Below are 22,460 nucleotides of genomic sequence, written 5' to 3'. Positions count from 1 at the left end.
TCAAAATTTCTCGTATCAATCTTTGGAACATGGTGGGTCTTCAATAAATGATAGAGTCTATGAAATCACGATTAACGTTTCTTTTGTTCTCATCATGAGTTTATTTTACTATCCTTTCACCATTAGTAAACATTTCTTGTAGCAACTTTGTCAAATCTGTCTTCAAATCTTCCATTTTTCCTTCCATCTTAACTTCCACGTCTTTCTTTAAACCATCCATCTTAGCTTCCACGTCTTTCTTTAAACCATCCATCTTAGCTTCCACGTCATTCATCTTAGCTTCCATGCTTTTCTTTAAACCATCCATCTTATCTTCCATGCCATCCATCTTAGCTTCCACACATTTCTTTAAATCATCCATCTTAGCTTCTGTTACTTTTTGTGAGAGTGAATTTTGTTGCACTTGGTCTCGTAATTTTGATATATCATGTTGCATTTCTTCCTATTCTTCATAAGTCATGCTAGAGATTTCAGGTTGCTTACTAGGTATTTCCATTTCATTTCTTCAGGGCATCAATTAATGATAATTACGCTTCATTATGCCCTTTTAATTCCTTCAAATTAATTTTTCAAACCAAACTTACGCAAAATTAAAACAAAAACAAAAACCTACACACATTTTGTCATTTTGTAGGAGCTCGATATTGAATTTGATGTATCTTTTGGATCTCCAAGGTCTTAAATTGTGAACTATGGTAGCCCTCTGAGTCCTCTTTCTAACACCACCAGTCTGATCGAAATTGGATTCTCCAAGAAGTAGTTATGCCCAATCTCCCAAGATGACTTGATTATACAAGTTTTCAGTAGAGCGAACTTGTACGAAGTGCCATGTGTCACTGTTTCAACCTTTGAACCTGAAAACAAAGTAAAGAAAATTAGAGTTCATCCTCATTCTGTAACTTCTTACGAAATTTCAATCTGATACTCAAAGATAAAGTTATAACGATTTTCCCAAGGTCACCTATTCGGGATGTAATTTGGGAGCCTACAAAAACCCTAACTTCCTTAGATCATATCTTCGAAAATATAGCGAGAAAAGATCTGAAGTTCATACTCAAGGATTATCCAGATTTAAGCTCAAATCGGTTTTTTGTTTATCTTCTGAAATGTCGCATAAAATAACTTATAGCGAAAATTCCATGATGACCCATTTGGAGCAGCGAAACCCTAAAATCCAAACCTATGATACCAAATGTTATGAACCAGCTCACAAAAAGATAGAAAAGATAGATCAACAACTTCAAAATAAGCTTATTCGAGGGGGAAACCTCCTTTACATTACACAAATGAACAATTCCACGATGATACAAATGAATAAACCTCCTTTCTATATATAGGAGTCTAAGGGGTCACAATATAATCAAAGCTGACATAACAATAATAATATAAGGGCACAACAATAGCAATAGTGGGCTTTTGTGTCCTGGATGCGGGTGCTCTCCACGCGTAGAAGACCAGTGGCTCGTCACATGGGCAGGTGTCAGCCCGGATGAGCCACGCAGTACCTGGCCGTTGGTTTCATTAAGACGCCGGAAGGTGAACTCAAGCAAGGTTTGATGCAAGTCTTGTCTGCATTCATTGTTTACCTGCAACTTGGAGTGATGGCGCTTCATAAGCTCGATACCCCAGCCGCTTTTCGGTATTCCCTCGAAGTGTCGGGGCAAACGCTGGCAGAGAAGGAAAATTCTCTGGTTCTGTGGCGGATTTCTCAGAGGAATTCCTGCTTGGTCGTGAATTGGACAATGCAGCGTGAACGGCTCAGAATGAGTAGCCGCGGAGGAAGTTCACGGGGTCGTGCTTCAACTCACCAGCCCGCCATCTCGCCCTCGTCCTCAGTGGAAGCAACCTCCGACCAGAACCGGAGCCAAGGCAGACCAGCAGGCCGTGGCAATGTGCATGGGTGGGGAGAAATAATGGACTGCGGCCATACAGAGCATCCTACAGTCAGATACAGAATTCCTTGCACTATGGCGAATACTACTCTCATCGTTTCTGTTTCTGTTGAACATTGTAGCAATTTCAGAGGACAATTGGAAGACACGCATGGTAACCCTCCTCAGGTTCAAAGGACGACACCCATAGTAGATATGCAGGTGCTAGTTGTTGATATGCAGCGCCCTACAAGAGAAAGCATCCCCCTAGCTACTCAGGCTGCCTGCGCAGGCCCCAGTGAACCAGCTCAGAGGACTCTGCTCTCCGACCCGGAAGAATCTCAGAAATTCAAATGCAAAATGGAGGATGAGCCATACACCACAGACGATGAATAACTCCGCCAACAGTTCGCTCTTCGCTGCCTGGGAAGGAAATCTTCTCTCTGTGTCTGTTCGTCTTTTCTTCTCTCTGTGTCTGTTCGTCTTTATGTTGGTCCATATGTTCTCTGTGTTAGAAATATACAAATTCAAGGGTCGCAATGTTAGTAATGTTCGTCATACAATCCAATTTTTGTACCTGTTCCACTCTGGATATGTCCAAATATGAGAAAATGCCAATCTCTCTGGAGATGCAGGGCCATGGCCCTGTTGTAAAACTGCTGTAATTTTGACTTTTTGTAATATAATAGCATAGCCTGACTTAGAAAAAAAAAAAATAGTGGGCTTTTGTGGGGCACACTAATAAACAATATGTGGACAATAGGGGCACAATAATAACAATAAGGGCTACAATGACAATAATAATGGGAGAATCGACAGAAAAGGTCCTCAAGGATTTACATGAAGGAAGCAGAGAATGATCTAAGGAGCGCGAGCCTCTGAAGAGCGCCGACAGGATTGAAACCCTGCAAAACCTTGAGCTCGGCTCGGCAAGCCAGCCTGCAGAATCAACCAATACACGACAAATCTGCAACGGAGCTCTCACCTGATTCGCTCCATGCACAACTCGGGGGGGGTTTGGCCCCCCCTTCTTTTCCGCCTTTCATTTTCGGCAGCATCCCTATGGAAACCCCCAACTTCCCTACTAGCTCCAGATCTGAGGGAACCAGCCACGAATCGGATCCAAAAGGAACTGAATCAGCGGGGCACAATCCCAAACGACACAACGAGCAAGAATCGTCCCCATGCAAGCCCATCTCAAAGGAAATACCAAGACTAATCATTGAAGATCCATGGATAGACGAATATAGAGACCACATGAGCCAACACGCCCTGATCTGCAGATTCATGGGGGTTCGACTGAATGAAAAGGCTCTATGCTGGTGGATAAACCAAAAATGGAAACCCAAAGGGGATTTCGAGCTCCAACTGGGATTGAGAATCTTTTTCACCGTCATCTTCGCCCATAAGGAAGACCGAGATCGTATCTTCGAAGGAGGACCATATTTCTACAACTCTGCCGGACTATACATCACGTACTGGAGGCCAAACTTCGCTCCAGAATAGGAGGATTTCAAAAAAGTTCCAGTATGGATTCGCCTTCACTCTATGCCTGTGGATTACTGGAACAAGCGAATCTTGGAGGCCATAGGAAACAAGTTGGGAGTCTTCATCAAAGCCTCAGATCTAACATCACAAGGTAAGTACACGACTTATGCTAGAATCTGTGTTTACTTGGATATTTCAGGACCCCTCCCAGGCCATATGGAGCTGATCCACAGAGGAGTGCACTAGAAGCAAACCATTGATTATGAAAATATCCCATTCAGATGCCGAACCTGCCGCCAGCATGGACATCTCAGCCACGGATGCCCTGTCAATCAATCACAGCCCAAAGCACAACAGGAACAAGGGGAAACTCCAGCTCCTGGCTTCACCCCCGTTTCAAGAAAGAATAAAGGGAAGAGAAGCAAAAAGGCTCCAAAAAAACCCACCAAAACTACCCCCACCAATAAGATCCCCACCCAGCAAAATAGCTTTGAAATTCTGGGCAATATTGACTCATCGGAGCACCCAATAGCTCCTCAGGCCCCCACTGATCATAATCTAACAAATTCAAGCCAACCCATGCCTACCACCAAAGCCCTAAGCTCAATCTCTGACCCAACCCATGCCCAGGCACCGCAACACCATCAGGACTCCTCCTCCCTCCAGAATACCACCAGCCAAACCTCAAAGCAAACCCAGCAATGCATAGAAATGCATTTAGATCAGCCCTCCACAACCCCCTCAAGCAATCCTCTGGAGGAGATCCTTGGTGATATAGATCTTCAAAAGGTCAATGAGCAATGGTCCAAATTGGGAGTCGATTCCATTCCTCAAGACCATTTGGAGAAGATAGAAATGGCCTACTTGCAGCTGGAATACATCAACCAGAATGCAGCCAAAAGGCATTGGGGAAACAACAGCCAAACACGAATACAAGCCAACATGGATCTGGATCAATATAAACCACAGGGACCAGGCAGGAAAAGAGGGCGCAAATCCACAAGACAGCAGATACAAGAGCTGGGCAGACGCCTAATCAATGAGGGGAAAATCAGGGCATTGGTCCTTTCTGCTCCAAAGACTGCTCAATGAAAATCACAACCTGGAACATCAGGAAGCTCAACGGTACCTCCAAAAGAAGGATCCTGAAAAACCGCCTATTTTCGCAGCACCCAGACATTGTCCTACTGCAAGAATCCAAATGCTCTTCCAAGAGCATGGAAACTCTCAAAAAACTTGTATCCAACAGTCATCAATGCATTAGCATAGATGCAATCGGGCAAGCAGGAGGGTTGATCACATTCTGGAACAAAAGCAAATTCACAATACAAAATGCTCTGTCCACCAAGCACTCTCTATCGGTGATTTTTAACATGCCAGACTCAGGGCAATTGATCTGCATTACCAATGTATATGGACCCAAACGACTTCAGGAAAAGCTGGAGATGCTGCTAGACCTGGATGAAGTCAGACAACACCATGGGGCAGATCATTGGATTTTAGGAGGAGACTATAATATGATTACCAATCTAGCAGAGAAAAAGGGAGGACTACGAAGACTGGATAAGGACTCGGAAGCATTCAACACTTTTATTGCTGCTTCCAAACTCATTGACATCCCCACCGTCAATGGTCTACATACCTGGAACAATAAGCAAGGAGGAAATCGACAGATAGCTTCAAGGTAGGACTCGGAAGCATTCAACACTTTTATTGCTGCTTCCAAACTCATTGACATCCCCACCGTCAATGGTCTACATACCTGGAACAATAAGCAAGGAGGAAACCGACAGATAGCTTCAAGGCTTGATAGATTCCTCATGTCGGAATCCATTCAGCTGCAAAACATAGACATGGAGGCCAACATTCTGCCCATAGGAGGATCTGATCACTGGCCAGTGCAGATCCACTTCACCAATTTGGATAAACCCCAAAACAGACCTTTCAGATTTGAGGCCTTTTGGACAGAGCACCCATCATTCATGCAGAATGTACAAAACTGGTGGACTCAAACCACCAAAAAGAGTGACAACATCATGTACATAATCCAGCAGAAGCTCAAAGCCATAAAGACCAACCCCAAAAAATGGAACAAAGATACCTTTGGTGACATAATGCAAGCCAAAAAAGAACTCGAGGTAAAAATGGCAAACCTCCAACAAACTTTGATCACAGAAGGGCCCAATGAGGAGCGGAACACTCAAGAATCGATTCTGCAAAGGAAATGGGAAGAAAGACTAAAACAGGAAGAGCTACTGTGGAGACAGAAATTGAGAGTGCAATGGTTAAAACAAGGCAAGCGCAACGCCAGCTTCTTTCACAAGTCTACCATCCAGAATAGAGCGTTTAATCGCATCCTAACCCTCAAAACTGCAGATGGCGATCAAGTCTTCTCAAGGGATCACATCGGATCTGAGCTCAACTCCTACTTCACCTCTCTTCTCAGCGAACCCCTTCAAGATCGATCCCAAGCCATAAAGGAAATTTTTGGGGCCATACACAGCTTAGTTAGAGGGGATCAAAACGCCCTGCTTCTAAGAGAGTTTACTGAACAGGAAATTGAAGAAACCATCTTCTCCATGGCCACGAACAAGGCCCCCGGACCTGACGAATTTACAATTGAATTCTTCAAGGCGTGCTGGCCCATCAGTAAAGCTGACCTTCTTATTCTTGTAAGAAACTTTCACAGAACCAAGAAAGTCCTTCCTACCATCAATGCCACTTTCCTTACCTTGATTCCCAAATCGAACCAGGCTGACTCCCCTGATAAGTTCTGCCCCATAGCCCTTTGCAATGTCCTCTATAAAATCCTTTCCAAATTGATGGCTGACAGACTTAAATCCATCCTCCCCTCAATCATTTCTCAAGAGCAAACTGGCTACGTCGAAGGAAGACAGATCACTGACAGCATAATCCTCACCCAGGAAGTATTGCACTCTCTCAAAACAAAGAGATCTCCAGGCATGTTAATCCAGCTTGATCTGTCCAAAGCCTTTGATAGAATCAGGTGGCAATACATGAAAGCAATCCTCCAAGCTTTTGGATTCAGTCAGCTATGGAAAAACTGGATAATGGAACTGGTTTCAGGCGCCTTCTTCTCTATTCTGCTAAATGGAGGACCCCTACAACCCTTCAATCCATCCAGAGGTATCAGACAAGGAGACCCCCTGTCTCCTTTTCTCTTCATCATAATGGCAGAAGGGCTAGGAAGATCCTTAACCAAGGCAATGCAGCAGAACCAACTCAAAGGCATCAAACCGGTACACCAAGGACCCACTATAACGCATCAACAATTCGTGGACGATACCATGCTCATGGACGCCCCCGCAATACAGGAAGCTCGCACCATCAGCAAGGTGTTAAAAACCTTCTCGAAAGCCTCAGGTATGGAAATCAACCTAACCAAATCCAAACTTTTTTTCTTCAACACATCCATTCTTGTGCAGAGAAATCTCAGCAGAATTCTGAATATTCAAAAGAACTCCCTTCCAACCAAATACCTTGGTATACCGCTTTCGAAACATGCCTACAGATCGAGCAACTGGGAAGCCCTCCTCAACAAGAAGAGAGATAGGCTAAGTAGCTGGACCCACCGGGCACTAAACATGGCCAGCAGACTGATACTGATAAAGTCCATCCTTCAAACCATGCCAGCCTACATGTTCTCAGCACTTGCAGCCCCCAAGGTGGTGTACAAGACCATCCGAAACATTCAACGCTCCTTTCTCTGGAATGGACCCTCTAAGAAATCAAAATGGGCCCTCCTCAAATGGACATACATCTGCAAACCAAAAATGGAGGGAGGTTTGGGCCTCCGAGACCCTGAGATATTAACATGGCCGTAGCAACAAAAATCTGGTGGAGATGGGTTGAAAATCCTGACTCCCTCTGGGGCGCCCTGTGGAAAGCGAAGTATACAACCCAAATCAGGGACAAAGACCTCATTCGGCTTACAGGCACCACTCAAGGATCCCAAATCTGGAACAAAGCCTGGGAAAATAGACATATTGTTCAATAGCATAGCTTCTGGGAAGTACACCAAGGCAACACAACCCTATTCTGGGAAGATGCCTGGCAGCAGCTTCCAACCTTGGAACACCCAGACTGGAACATTCTTAAAAGAGCCATGCAGAACCAAGGAATGTAGACCCTTTTCTACAAGACTTGGACAAAAGAAGAATCCTCAGATCCAACAAAAAGGACATCCTAAGATGGGGAAGTAACCCCAAAGGCACGTTCAATCTAAAAGAAGCTTATAAGCTCTTGGCAGCCTCCCCGGATCAGCAATCAGACCATAAATGGCAAACCCTGTGGAGCAGAGGAACTTGGCAAAAAATTACACTTTTCTCTTGGCTAGTCCTGCATAACAGGGTTCTCACATGGGATAACCTTCAGAAACGAGGTTTTGTAGGCCCTTCTCGATGTATGCTCTGCGAGAATGGTTCGGAAACGCTCAATCACCTGCTCAACACCTGTCCTACGGCTTGCTCTCTGTGGGATGACATGGCCATGATCTTCAGACAATCAGATAGAGACAGAAATTCCATCCAAATTTCTCTAAGCCAATGGAGATCTTCCATATCCTCCAATCCCCTGGTCAACAATGCCTGGAATTTAGTTCCGGGCACAAGAATATTCAAAAACATAGCCACAGGAGTTCATATGCTGATAAGGAAAGTTCGACTGCTAATCACAGAAACAGTCAATGCCATGGGCATACAGAAGATAGAGGGCAACACATCTCCAAACGAGGCAAGAATAATACAGATACTGCATCTTCAAACAAGGACCAACTCTGGAAGGAACCAGACCTCAACAGGCACGACACAGGACAAAAGGACCCTGCCCCCCTTTGACACATTCAAACTCAACTTCGATGGGGCTTCAAGACAAAACCCGGGCATGGCAGGCTATGGGGGAGCAGTACGGGATCACACAGGAGCAATTCACCTCATCTATCACGGCAATCTCAGAGTGAACACCAATAATGCAGCAGAACTAATCGCTCTCCTCCAAGGCCTCACTCTGGTTGGTTGATACAAACTCCTACCTCTGATAGTGGAGGGCGATTCAAAGATAATAATAAGGCTGATCAGGAAACTCCAGATGGGCACACAGGTGCACAAAGTAACCCCAAGCTGGAGGCTGTCAGCAATACTAAAAGATCTCCAAGGCCGACTCTGCAACATGAAAGGGATCACTTCCAAGCCGTTTGAAGGAAAGCAAACAAGCTAGCTGATGCATTGGCAAATGAAGGGATCGACTCCAATCTAGCAGAGTACCACAACGTTTGGCAGGATCAGGAGGCGGGAGAACTCAGAGCCAACTGCCACAATATCCATCAATCAGATCTGCAAGCACAAGCCTAGGCCACTAGGGGTCCTCGTTACAGGAAATCATGGCAAACTCAAACAAGGCCCGATCGATTATGAGCAAGTCACGCCCAACGGAGATCAAAGCCAACAGGATCGGGCAAAATCAAGCAGCATCCCGTCACACCGGTCTCTGGAAGCGAAAATCCGCTTTGCAGAATGCTCGATCACAATCTTCAGACAGCGCAGCTCTGTGCTGACCGGACTTTCTGGAAGCGCCAGAGCGACCTCAATCTTCAGCGAATATATCCATTGGAAGCAATATCACCGGGAGATCACATTGACTCCTAGGAATCTATGTAATTTTATCCAACAAAATTAATATGATCTGCTTAACTTTACAAAAAAAAAAATAGTAATGGGAGAATCACTAATCTTATATGGACCTAAGAATAGCCCATTTTGCTATGGGGGCAAAAGTCTCCTCATAGTCAACCCCTGCCTTCTGTCCAAAACCTTTTGCCACAAGCTTGGATTTATTCTTGTCAAGCGATCCATTTACTTTATACTTGTTCTTGAAGACCCACTTGCATCCTATTGGTTTGATTCCCAATGGAGGATCAACCAACTTCCAAGTGTCATTATTTATCAAGGCATCATATTCTTTCTACATTACTTCTTTCCATTGATCATGAGAAACAACTTCTTTGAAGGAAGTTGGTTCAAACTTTGTAGAAAAATCCAGTTCACAATCATAATAAACATCCATATCAACTGATGAATCAAAATATTCTACACCACGTACATTTTTTCTGGCTGAGCTTCTTGTTCCTATCTTTCCAACCTCATCCAGATGAACACTTTCAAGTGTCTTCTTCAACCATTTTGGAGGACCTTTCTAAGATGGCCCAGGCTGCTCAACTGATTGAGTTGGGGCTGAATCAAGATTTAGTCTCCCAATTTTGTCAATCACATCACTCAAAGTGTTATCAGTGGTTGGAGCTTCATGCAGGGGAGAGAGTGCTCCAAAATAAGATTCCATAGATTGATCCAATATAGGAATCCCCCCTTTAAGATGTGAAATGTCATTATCAAATTCTTGAAAATTCTTTGCATGTTTGAATCTATCCAAGCGAGCAAGTTGTTGCTGAACAACATAGTCAGTCTTGAAAGATTCAAGAAATATCACATCTCTAGATATTATAAACTTCTTGTTCACTTCATCATGGAGATGGTATGCTTTAGAGGTATCTGAGTACCCCAAGAAGACACACTTGCGACTCCTTGCACCAAGTTTGTTTCTTCGTTTCTTAAATACTAAGGCATAACAGGTGGAACCAAAAAACCTGAGTTGCCTCACCAAACGAATGTGTCCATACCACATTTCATAGGGAGTCTTGTTTTTTATAGCATTAGATGGACACATATTCTTTATATACACAGCACATAGAACTGCATCAGCCCAAAACATTTGTTTAACATTCTAGAAAAGCATCATGGAACACACCATATTTAAGATTGTCATGTTCATTCTTTCAACTACTTCATTCTGTTGGGGATTACAAGGCACAATTGTTTGATGTTTGATCCCATGTTGGGGAAGATAGTTTTCAAAATCATTTGAAGTGTATTCTTTTCCATTATCAATGTGAATAGAGCCAATATGAAATTGTGCATCATTTTCAATCCATGCATGAAAGTTCTTCAATAAAAAGCTTCATATTTGTTCTTCAATAAATAACCCAACACATTCTGTTGTAATCATCAATAAATGTCATCATATATTTATTACTATTTGCAGAATGAATAGGCACTGGGCCACATAAATCGGAATGAATGAGTTCAAGTTTTCTATGTGCTTTGGAATGAGAATCATGAAATTACTGTTTGTTGTGCTTTCTTAAGATACAAGCATCACATTGCTTGAGTTTCCTAGGAATTGTAGGTAAACCAGTAACACCATTTTTCTTCAACAAACAAAGGTTTTCATAGTTCAAGTATACAAACCTAACATGCCATAAAAGACTTGATGGAAATGTACCTTCATCATAGTGAGAACTGTATGGGAAGTTATGTGCAGGAGCAGATGTTCCTTGCAACTTCAAAAGTCTTTCTTCTTCTATCCTTGTCATGACAAGTGAGTGATATGATCCTTTTTTTACCTCGACCTTGCCATCAAATATATAAATGGAGTTTCCCTGCTGACAGATGTGGACCAAAGATAACAATTTTCTCCTCAGCTCCAGGATGTATAGAACATTATGTAGAAGAAATTCTGGAAGACCATGCATTTTGAGCCTGATGGTGCCAAGCCCTGATGGCTTGAGTTTTGAATTGTTTGTAAAGTATATTGCTCCATCAACATCATTAGTGAATTATTCAAATAAATCTCTCCTGAAAGTCATGTGGCAAGTTTCTCTTGAATCAAGCAACCAATCATCTTTCCATGAACGAAGTGAAGCATTGAATAAGTCTTCATTTACTCCATTATTGCAATGTGCCACAACATAATGAGCGAACTCAGGTGTTTTTGCTTTCCCTATGTTAGTTGTTTTACCTTTCACTTCATTTCTTTCCTGTTCAATTCTGTCCCAAGGTAACTTACAAGTGGAATCATCATGTTCATCTCTATTGCATCATGTGCAATGAAGATCAAACTTTTCTCCTTGGAATTGTTTGCCCCCCTTCCCTCTAAAATTCCTCCTTCCTCTTCTTCTTCGGCCACCTCTTCCTCTAGAAGAATTTTGTGCATGATTATTCTCCTTTTATGCAAGGCATACAACTTCTTCAGTAGAATTAGGAGTTTCCTTCTCCCCAAAATCCTTCTCTCTCTCAGCAAACTTATTCTCAAGGGAGTCAAAGGTAATCCCCTTAAGATTGTCACTTGCTTGCGATGACTCAAGATAATGTGAATAGGTGGGATATAGTGCCTTGACATAAGCTATGAGAGGAATGTTTATTTCAATAGTAGTGGCTTTTATGTCATGCATAATGGATCTTACTTTTGATGCTAAGGTAAGAGGGTCGTCATTTTTCAATTCAAGACTGAACAACTTAATCATCAATTGAACAACTTCGAGTTCAGAGTGTGAGTCATACAATTCCTACAACTTGTTTAAAGCTTAAAAGGCATTTGAAAATGGAGAAATATGGCAACTCGCCTCTTCATTTACTGACGTTGCAATCAAGGCATATGCCTTGTTATTTTTATTTTCCCAAATGGAAAGCTCATTGTTTGAAGTGGGATTTTCAGGTGCATTGTCTCCCACACCTTCACAAACTCCTTTCCACAACTCATTGAAAACAAAGATGTGTTTTATCTTGTAGGACCACTCAGGATAGTTCTCCTTGCCAATAAGAACTATTCCCACAGTAGAGATGAATAAATACATCATAAAATCTAATATGATCTCAAAATAATTATAATACTTAAAAAAAAAATTGATATAAGCTCTCAAAAAAATTTCAACTAGACTCTCAATATTACCCATACAATTTCATTTTCATTATTTAAAAATAAAAATACCACATACCATAAATATATACTACTTAAGGCCTTCATAAAAACTAAATGCTCATATCGCTCAATTCACCCCTTAAAAAAAATAAAAATAAATAAATAATATAATATAATATAATATAATATAAGATGTATGCACCATGCTCCAAATAATATATATATATATATATATATATATACCATACCCTTCATACTATTTGAGTGCACACATTAAAAGTGTTTAATTAAAACTTTAACGCACTTTATTATGCCATCACATATGGCCAAAAAAACTTCGAATTATGTAGCCCACCATAAAGTACCAACGCAGTGCAGCATATAATAAAATGCATACAGTATAATTTAACCAAGGCATATCATACAAGGCAAGGGCTAACGAGCTTGCCATAGGGCATTAAATGTCCACTTAGCTGCAAGCTCGATAGCCATATCACTTTCGGTGAAGACGGAGTGTTCGGAAAGTCACCATGCGCGCGTGTTTTATATGGCTATCGAGCTTGCAACTAAACAGACATTTAATGCCCTATGGCAAGCTCGTTAGCCCTAGCCAAAATGCTCATACTGTAATTAACCTACGTGATGTTTCCCCAAAACAACGACCATGTCCATAATTTTCAACGTTGAACCCAAGCAAAGTTTGAATGAAACGCACTCACTGGTCAGCATGACCACGCAACACCACAAGACTGCACCAACACTGTGTTACGTTGCACCATGGTTTCGCTGTGCTTTGTTCCAGGCCCTGGAGACACCACGGTTTATCAACACACCAAAGCAACACAGGATTGAACAGAGTCAACCACCGCTCACACCATTCGTTGTTAATATTTCTTTTTGGTGTTAAAGGATTTTTTTGGCTTTGGCCCAAAAAAGATACAGGACGATGTAAAAGATACAGGACTAACACATTGAGGGATTTATTTCGGCAACTACAATTGGTGAGCTCATTTTACAGCGAAGTATAAGGGAATGTGTAAGTACTATCTGTCACTCTTTAAAATAAAAATAAAAAATAAAAATTATGTTCTAAATAGAAAAATAATGTGGGCTATAATAAAAAAATAAAGGGGTGATTAAGATGTTTAAATCTTATACTTTTCAAAAATATTTTAACAAAATATTTTGCTAAGTACCTTTCCAATTGAGAGGACATGGGGTCAAATCTCTTCGAAGCCCTTGGATTAAGCCCGACCAGATAAGCCAACGGGTAGATCCCTTCGGGTGGATCTACCCGGATTATTACCGTAGATGGAGTGGCCTTCGGGTGGATCTACCTGGATTATTACCCATGGATGCAGTAGCCACTCAATGACCATGAACCACCATTGAAAAAATAAATAAATTATTCAATGTGGGTTATCACTAAAATATTTAATAAGAATTAATATTGACACACTTAAAAATATATTAATAATGAAAAATTTATTAGGTTAAAACGTTTATTTGGTTTTATATATACTCTATTTAGTATTCAAAAATACAATTTAAACAATAAAAATTAACACATTGTATGTTGCACTGTAAAGAAATTTGATCCCCTTCCGTTCTTGTTAAATAGAATCTATATTAATTATGCTAAATGTATAACATGTCTCATGACACTGAAAATTAAAAATAAATTATAGCGAAATTTGAAAATTGGGATAACTAATTCCATAATATCATTATTAAAATATCTAAAGAATTAGATAAAGATATATTTTATATTTTCCTTTTTATTCCTTCGAGTGAGCTCTTTACAAGTGGAATGATCACAAGTTGTCATTGCTCCTCTGATGCAGCGGTGCATGACTTTTTGATGGTTCATATTGTACGTTGTGTTTGATAGACAGTTCTCCACCTAAACATAGAACCACAATTTAACTCACGAATAGTAAATCAAGGGACTAGTAACCAATCATTTTTAAAAATTTATAGAAAAAACCTGATGGCTTCATGGTAATATATGAAAATTCATTACAATTCACTGTGAAACATTAAACAACTACATAAATTCATACAAATCTATGGAGCTCAATTGCAATAAACAAATGAATTAGTCAAGCAGAAACTGAATCAAGGATCTCAAATGGTACCTGAACTAGCATTAGAGCGGAGAGTTCTCTCAGCAAGAAAGCTGATGTTGAAACCCTTTAAGTACATGTAAATTTAGTAACTTTGGATTTTGCCAAAGTAGAATTTTTTTACAAATAGTTATCAAATTTTGTCCATGAAAAAAATAATATATATAATATTTTTTATAATATAAAAATATTTTTAGGGGAAAAATGGTGGGTTACTAAAATTTGGAATCCAAAAACTATCCCTAATAAATAACTAGTTTACCAAAAATTTATTTCAATTATTATTTTTATGTAATAAGATATTATAATATCTTTTTTAAATTAATGTTTCTTAGTCACAAAAAAACCATAACTCACATTTTATATTAAAAAAAATAAAATTTTAAAACTATATATCATATACGTTTATTTCTTAAAAACTTTCTTAATTTTGGGTCTACCAAGCATCTAGAGGCATCAAATCTCTTAAGATGTAAATATCTTTTTGAGTGCAAAATTTGAGGAAAGATTTGCACCTGGAAAGATTTGATTCCTCTTTGCACTTAGTAGATCTTGAGTTAACATGGATCGAGCAACATACTAATAAAATATTTTAACTATAAGGACCCACGAGGCATCAACCTATCAAATGATTATGTCAACACTCATGCCTCCCCCAAAATACATAGCACTCAAGAGGACTTATCTCTTCTGACCCTTCACTTATTTGTTGTCCCTGGCACTCTTTTGCTTAGTTGCAATTTTCTTTTGCTATGCTTGGTCTAGAATGTATATGTTGTTTGGTCTTCTTGTAGTCATTGCAACCAATATTACAGAGTCTTCTTCTTTGATATTATATCCTTGATCACACATTTTTCCGAAACTTAGAAGATTGTGCTTCAGATCCTCTACCAAAAAAAAATATTTGTTGCTTTTACATTTTCATTTCCAAGATTTACTACACTTTTCCAATTATCCTAGCAGAGGAGTTATCTCCAAATGCAACAATGTTGCTTTTTCCTATTAGGCTGACAAATTTGTTTTGATCTGTCGAGCATACATTGTCTATGTACCATTCATCTTATTTATCTTCAACAACCAACATTAGATTATGATCTTCCTTATTTGTCTTTTCCCATATCATGGTTGGCTTCTCTTTATTTATGATTGAAGAATTTTTTTTATAAACCTGCAATCTTGTGCCTTGTGGCCAAACTTATTGCGCTTGTAGCATACAATGTTCTAATTCATCAATGGTTCAAATGAATTGTAGTTTTGTTAGTAAACCCATGAACATTTCCTAATATATGGTCATTTCTTTCATATCCATAATGATTCTTTCTTCTTGCATAATTGCATCTTGTATTAATTTTATAATGAATTGTTTTATGCCCATAATTTCTGCAAGATTAACAATGACCAAGAAAAATATTTGCACACCTCAGAAAATAGGATTTCCATGATGATATTATGAAATTCTTTTTCCTTGGAGTAAGTTCAATCCATTGTTGATCTTTGTCCTTTGATTTCATTGTTGTCTTTTTTGTGATGCGAAACACTTTCAAATTCTTTTTAGTTTCTTTCTTCGGAGGCTTGGTACTTGTGTCCTCTTTGCTTGAAGATGCACCTATATAGCCAAGGCCTGTTTTATCACATGGTGATCTTTAAAAGTTCAGAATATTATCCAACACTTGCGAGCTCTTCAAGTTCTTCTGGAGCTTGTCAACTTCAAACCTCAATGACACAACTTCCTTTTCAAACTTCTTAAAATCTTCTTCTTTCTTCATATCTAGATCTTTCATTAATTCCTCAATTCTTTTTTGCTTCTTCAAGTTGTACCTTTGAAGAGATATTTTCTTCATCATGTTTTTCAAGTAGGGTTTTCGCTTATCTATTTTTGTTTCTGAGATTCCCTTTTTCTTTTTCATTACTCATCAATCTTTCTTTAAGATCTCCATCTTCATATTCAGTTTATGTATCATTTTTTAGTCCATAAAAAGAATCTATTTTCATGTTTGATTATTTTGTTTCTTCATCTAAATCAACAATATCTTCATCAAAATTGGAGTTATGATCATTATTTTGGGTTTCTTGAGTTATAAAGAGAACTTATCTTCCCTTTCTTATGTATCACTCTCATCTAAAGGACTATTGTCTTCTTTAGAATAAATATTTTTCTTGTGGATTTTTTTCGTTTCCCCAAAAGGACACTTCTTAGCATAATGACCTATTCTACCCAATTGAAACATTTAAAGGGTAACTTACCTTTGTGTTTTTTGTTTCCCCTCTTAAGCTTCCTAACAAAATTCGCTTCATCTTCATTTGATTCATTGTCTATAGTTCCTTTTACCTTGAGTTCTTTGTTTCTTGTCTTCTTTGTGGATTCAAAAGTTGTTTCTTTGTTTGACTGTCCAACTTCTGTATTTGTTCTCATTTTTTATGCTACAAGGGTACCATGTAATTCATCCATTGTCATTTTGTTCAAATCCATGGTTTCTTTTATGGCAGATACCTTGGCATCATATCTCAAAGGAAATTATCTTAGCACCCTTTGTATGATCAAGGATTCTTTGTCTTCTTCTCCTAATCATTTGATGTCTTTGACAACTTCATCTACTCTGAGTAAATAGGATGCACTATTTTCTATTTCATCCATTTTCATATTTTCAAACTATGCTCTATGTCATTAAAGTTTGACCAGTTTGACTTTATCATCTCCTTCATAAAGAGATTTAAGTTTATCCCAAACCTCTTTATTTGTGGTGCATGTGATCACTTTGATTTTAACAGTTCTTGACAATACACTTGTGATGGCATTATGAGCCTTCGAATTACAACTAAACAATTTCTTCTCATCAAGATCAATTCGAGGATTTTTTTGGATTTTTGTAGCCATTAATAATGGAGAGCCAAACATTCACTCCTAAAGCCTTCAAGTAGGTTTCCAAGCTACTTCTCCATAATGCATAATCATTTCCATCAAATTCCTGGATTGTTCTTGAAGAAATGTTTTCCATTTGATCAATATGTATTCACTATATTCCCTCCAATGATTAAGCTATTTTGAGGTAATTTACTCTGATACCAATTATTGGAAATATCAGCAATAGTAAAGGGGGGGGGGGGGGGGGGGGGTGGTGAATTAGTATTGAGCACCTTTAAAAACTTTACTTCATTAATAGTCAATAAACGGGTATGCAAGAGATCATCAACAAGAGTAAATCTATATATTGATAAAAAATCTCACTGCTGAGAATAATAAAATCCTAATCAATTACGTATACATGAGGAGATAACAATCTCCAAAATTTATGAGCAACGACTGAAAGGAAGCTACAACTCCCTAGGATTCTATCAGTTGCAACTGATAAGAAGATCCAACTCCCTTGAGTTTTCCTGCATCAACAGGAATTAGGCTACAACCCCCTGAGGCACAAGCTCTAATTTTTGTATGGTCTACTTCAAAGTGAACTACTTTGGATGTACCCAATTTTCCTTCAGATTTGTCTTCAACTTTGTTCAAGTCTTTGCACAATTTTCCATTAACATGCTCTCAATTATTGTCCATACATGGTTAGATACCTGACAGATCATACACAATTATCATGCCACAAATATGTCCCAACGAATACCTACAGTAATTATGTTCCAATTTATATGAAGAGGTTTCTTCAATTCTATTTACAAATTCACAAGAAATCTTGGTGAAACATAGTTCTAAAATTAGTCTTAAAATTAGGAAAAGATTGAGACAAGGTAGCAAGATGAATCTGAGGCAAGGTAGCAAGGGTATACCAATCTGTGCCAAGAAAATTCCATATATTTTTGCTTGTAGCAAGCCCAAATTAGATAGAGAAAAGGCATATTCTATTACTCGTCCTGTTCAAAAACAACTTGACCTACCCCTGGAGTGAACCTGAAATAAAAGGAAAGTATGAACAACACTTACATCTCAAAATAATTCCACAGCAAAGAGCTTGGTTTGCTGCTAAAGTTCAGAAAACAAACATTGTCTCTTTCCCCTTGGTCTCTGCTCTTCATATCATAGAATTTCACTTTCATTCCCTATTTTTTGTGTCTCGGTCTACTCTAGCAAATTCATACCTTGTTCCTTCCTCAAACAAATGCCATCCCATGGCTAGGTTATTTATACACTTAGAAGGGAGGCCTATTTTAGGGCCGACCTAAAACTTAAGAAAGAAAAAAATCCCTTTAAAAGACATGCCTATTGTTGGAGCTGACTTGAAGTTGTTTAGTAATTGATTAGTCATTTTTATCTTGTCTATTTTTAATATAAATTGACTTGAAGACCATATTGATTACGGTTTGGACCATACATTGATTTGAACCATATTGAACCCATTCAATTTGGAGCAGATTTCATGCATTTTATGGGAGGTCAAACCCATTCAATTTGGGATAGATTTACTGAACATATTTCAAACTTAAATTTCTCTCGAACCAAGAGGACCACGAGGTATGCAACCTATCAAATGAAATGGCATGATGAAGGAAACCAAATGGTGATGGTCTAGCTTCCAAATTCATTCCCTTTTGCACATATATTGACAAACAAATATAGGGGCATCTTAGGGATGCTTCCAAATTCATCAATGGTCCATTCCCCTTTGAATTCAATGAAAAATTTCTTCCAACAAATATATTCTCTCAAGTGATTGTGTTGGCTAGGGCCATGGACTTTTTCCCTCTTTAAGGGTGTTACACAACATTTTTTCATTGTCCATGTACTCCCCGTTCCTTGATCTTGAAGGACCTCTACAGTGAACCCCACATGCTGTGCCTTCATGAAGAAACTCTCATCGTGTCCCTCTTCATGAGCAAATCATTTCCATTTTGCACCATTTCCCCTGAAACTTCTATTTTTCCCAGTTTACAAGACCGACGCTAATGGCCTTTATCTCCCCCACGCCGATGTACAGAGATTAGCACTACTCCTCGCGTCGACTGGAGTGACTAAGCTTTGTTTCAGTCGCGTCAGTCCTGTTATGGAAAGTTTTTTAAATTAGAGTCGAAGCTTCCAGCTCTAGAAGCTCCGTAACGGAAGTCTGGTAAATGGTGTTGAGCTTTGAAACTACGTCTCTCCTACACATTTTCCTAGACTTTTTCCTCTCACCAGTACCTCATAAGCTATCAAAGAACATTGCATATTGATTCTAAAAGAGCATTTAAGTGGTTTTCTAACTATGTTTTTATGTTTGCTGTTTGACTTAGATTTGCTCATTAGCTGCGGAATGCAGCCACTTTCCGTAGCTGATTCAACTTTCCACAGCTGTTTTTGTTAAACTCTAGGTTGCAGGTGTCATCAGGCAAAACAAGGCACGTGGGCGAGATAGAAATGACCTGGACATGGATCAGGTCCTATTGGTTTAGCCAGATTCATTAAGGAAAGTCGTGGTCAATGGTGGTCCAACGTAGGAGTCCTACGACAACCAGACTCTGTTTTTAAACATGTGAAGGATTCGTGGCTGTTCCTAGATCCCTGGGGTCATGTTGACACCTGTAGACTGCCCCATGATGTGAATCCAACAACCACTCTTGATAGATTGAATAATCTCGGCAACCAGTATGCTAAGCTTACGGATGCTATCCTTTTACATGTCTTGAGTTAAAGATATTTCATAGGAAAATAGTTATGAATTTTTTGTTATAAATAATGCATTTCCAAACGCATAGAGTTAGTCTTTGTTGATGTAATTTTGTTGTTAAGTCTACTGTACCGTGACACTAGTTCCACTGTGGTAACGAGAGGATTCTTCCTCTGTTTTGAAATATAAAGAAGACTCTGTTTTATATGACTGCGTGAGCATAATTCTGGACTAATAGTCTGTTGACCAAGGTCGTGCAGAGGGCCCCTGCAGTTGAGGTTTCGTTTTCCTTATTGTTGTAAAGTTTTTATGCATTGTTTCTTTATTTCCATTGCACATATTTCATAGTTATCCACCTGTGTATATTTAATTTGCTATGGTATTAACATTTCATTCCTGTAAATGATTTTTCAAACTCTGTATATTGTTGTTAACACTGATCAGTGTGTGTGTGTTTCAGGATAGAGTAGGCCCGGGCATTTCCGTACAATTTTTGCAATAACTAGTGACATGAGATTAACCTCTCTGCTGACTTTGCTTTTCTTAGTTTTTTTAATTCCAGTTATGCTTTGATTTCATTCTTATTCACTTGCTTTGTTAGCTAGTTTAGATATCAAATTTATTTATAGATCTAACCCAAAAGTATATGATAATAGAAATAAACCCAAGAAATAACAAAATAGAAATAGATAGAAATGCTTCTTTATTATCAAACCCTTAAGGTAGGGCAACACCATACATTCACTCCTTAAGGAAGGAGAACACTCCACAAGCCATATGCATGTTCATACAATAATCCTTGACTCTCTCCCAAGTGGAGTCTCTAGCCTCTATATAGGCCTCATACATACAATACCATGGATTATTACCATGGTTCCCTCATACCATCAACTAATACCATGGGCCCATTACATTATTATTAACTACTTGTGGTCCCTTACATGACATGGGTTAACCACCTTATTTATTACTATGGCCCATCCCATTATTACATTATTACCTTGGGTACCTCCCTTGGTACCCCATATTATCCCCCCTAGGTATATAACATTCCACCCCCCTAAGCATGTTTCATCCCCGAAACATGGGAAGAACATAAATAATAAGATCTACTCAAAAGAGCAGTCCACTGGTACCATGCACGTGCATCTAGCCATCCAAGAGAAAGGTGAACCCTCGATCTCGCTGGTGCCTCGCTCGCTTGAGATGGAAGTTGACTGTGGTAGCTCTTCTGTGTGGATGTGTAGTAGGTGGATCTTCGCTCCTCTTGATCTGTCATGCGGGGTTTGTTGTTCATGTGGCTAATTGGTTGCCATCTTGATAGTTGTCTTGCGGGGTGATGTGGGTAATGATATGTTGAAGTTTTAACCCACGATGGCTTTTTCTTTACTTCACCCTGCTGTGGTGCCTGTTGTGGTGTCTTCTTTTTCAATATGACTTCAACCACTGAGCCCTCCTCTGATGTATCATCACCTGTAACCTTTTCTTCTTCAGCCTCTATTTGTGTTTGATTGTTGATCATCAAAGGCTCCTCATCTGATATGTCAGTCCCTGGAACATCTTCTGCTTCAGCCTCCATGTGCTCTACCTGTTTATTGATGGAAATATCCTGTAATGTAATTTTCTTCTTTTTATACCAGAGCTTCAAGAATTTCTTCTGTACATTAATATTGATAGTACCCACAGATTCCATCCAAGGATATCCCAAAACAACATCCATATTATCCATCTCTAAAGTATAAAAATCACCATGCAACACATACTTATCCATAGAAACCTTCAAATCCTTATACACTTGAACATCCTCATCATTCACCTGTGTGTTTTCAATGTGTTTTGCTGGAACTGGCAATTTTTTTGCCAAATTAACATTGATAAAATTATGCTTGCAACTAGGATTTATAGACACAATGATCTTCTCCTTTTGAATCAATCCATGAGCCTGCAATAAGGAGACACCAGTAGAAGATAACCCCTTACTTGGCTCATTCTCCTTTTTTCTAGCACGAGACCATTTGTCTAAAAGGACTTTTTCAAATTCTGCATCTAAGAGTTTGGTCAACTGTTTGTCATCAAGTGAGAGATACCATTTGTAAGCCTCATCTTTGAAACCAAACCACACTGAATCCCTCCAATTTTTTGCCCACGCTGACTTTTGTTGTTTTATGTATTCTTCAATAGTAAGACCATTATCTTTCCCTGTAAAATATTGCTTGCTAGAAGCCATGAAAAGGGTTTTGAAAAAATTCACTCACTTGGCGAAAATTTAAAGTGGCCACAGTTTAGTCAATATTGCTCAGAATATTTATTATGACCTGTTTTCGGAAATGGAATGACCATTCTGCATCTGCCCATGTGATAGAAATCCTGATCCAGGCACTAGAATTCCAGATCTGCGCTGCAACTCTCCCGCCGTCACCAAAATTTCTGCAAAAAAGAGCTGATTTTAAATCAGCGATATCTCCCTCATCCGGACTCCGATTCAACCGATTTTTTTTTTGAAATCGGCTATTTTTTCACAAAGAATACAGATCTACAATTTTATTTTGCATATATTTCACCAGGACGTCCAGATCTGAGCCGCAACTCGCTGCCCCGAAAAATTGTCTATAATCCCACTG

The 22,460-nt window shown here is 39.2% G+C and overlaps 2 protein-coding genes across 2 annotated transcripts; both read left to right on the top strand.

The window, feature by feature from the left end:
* Positions 1-4,447: 4,447 nt before the first annotated feature.
* On the top strand, positions 4,448-5,047 carry LOC149161128 (uncharacterized). The gene has a single exon (XM_089434780.1). The coding sequence runs from the start codon at positions 4,448-4,450 to the stop codon at positions 5,045-5,047; it is 600 nt and encodes a 199-aa protein (XP_089290906.1).
* A 165-nt stretch (positions 5,048-5,212) lies between these two features.
* Positions 5,213-8,396, top strand: LOC149161127 (uncharacterized). Its single transcript, XM_089434779.1, has 3 exons — positions 5,213-7,045; positions 7,205-7,502; positions 7,630-8,396. Exons 1-3 carry the CDS (start codon positions 5,213-5,215, stop codon positions 8,394-8,396), a joined length of 2,898 nt encoding a protein of 965 aa, XP_089290905.1.
* The last annotated feature ends 14,064 nt before the right edge of the window (positions 8,397-22,460 follow it).

Source organism: Pinus tabuliformis, chromosome 5_2 (assembly GCF_031772625.1).
Source record: "Pinus tabuliformis cultivar Carrire ecotype Pingquan chromosome 5_2, CPIR1, whole genome shotgun sequence".
Classification (NCBI taxonomy): Eukaryota; Viridiplantae; Streptophyta; class Pinopsida; order Pinales; family Pinaceae; genus Pinus; species Pinus tabuliformis.
Note: the sequence above shows the minus strand (reverse complement) of the source record. Positions and strands in the feature narration are given on the sequence as shown.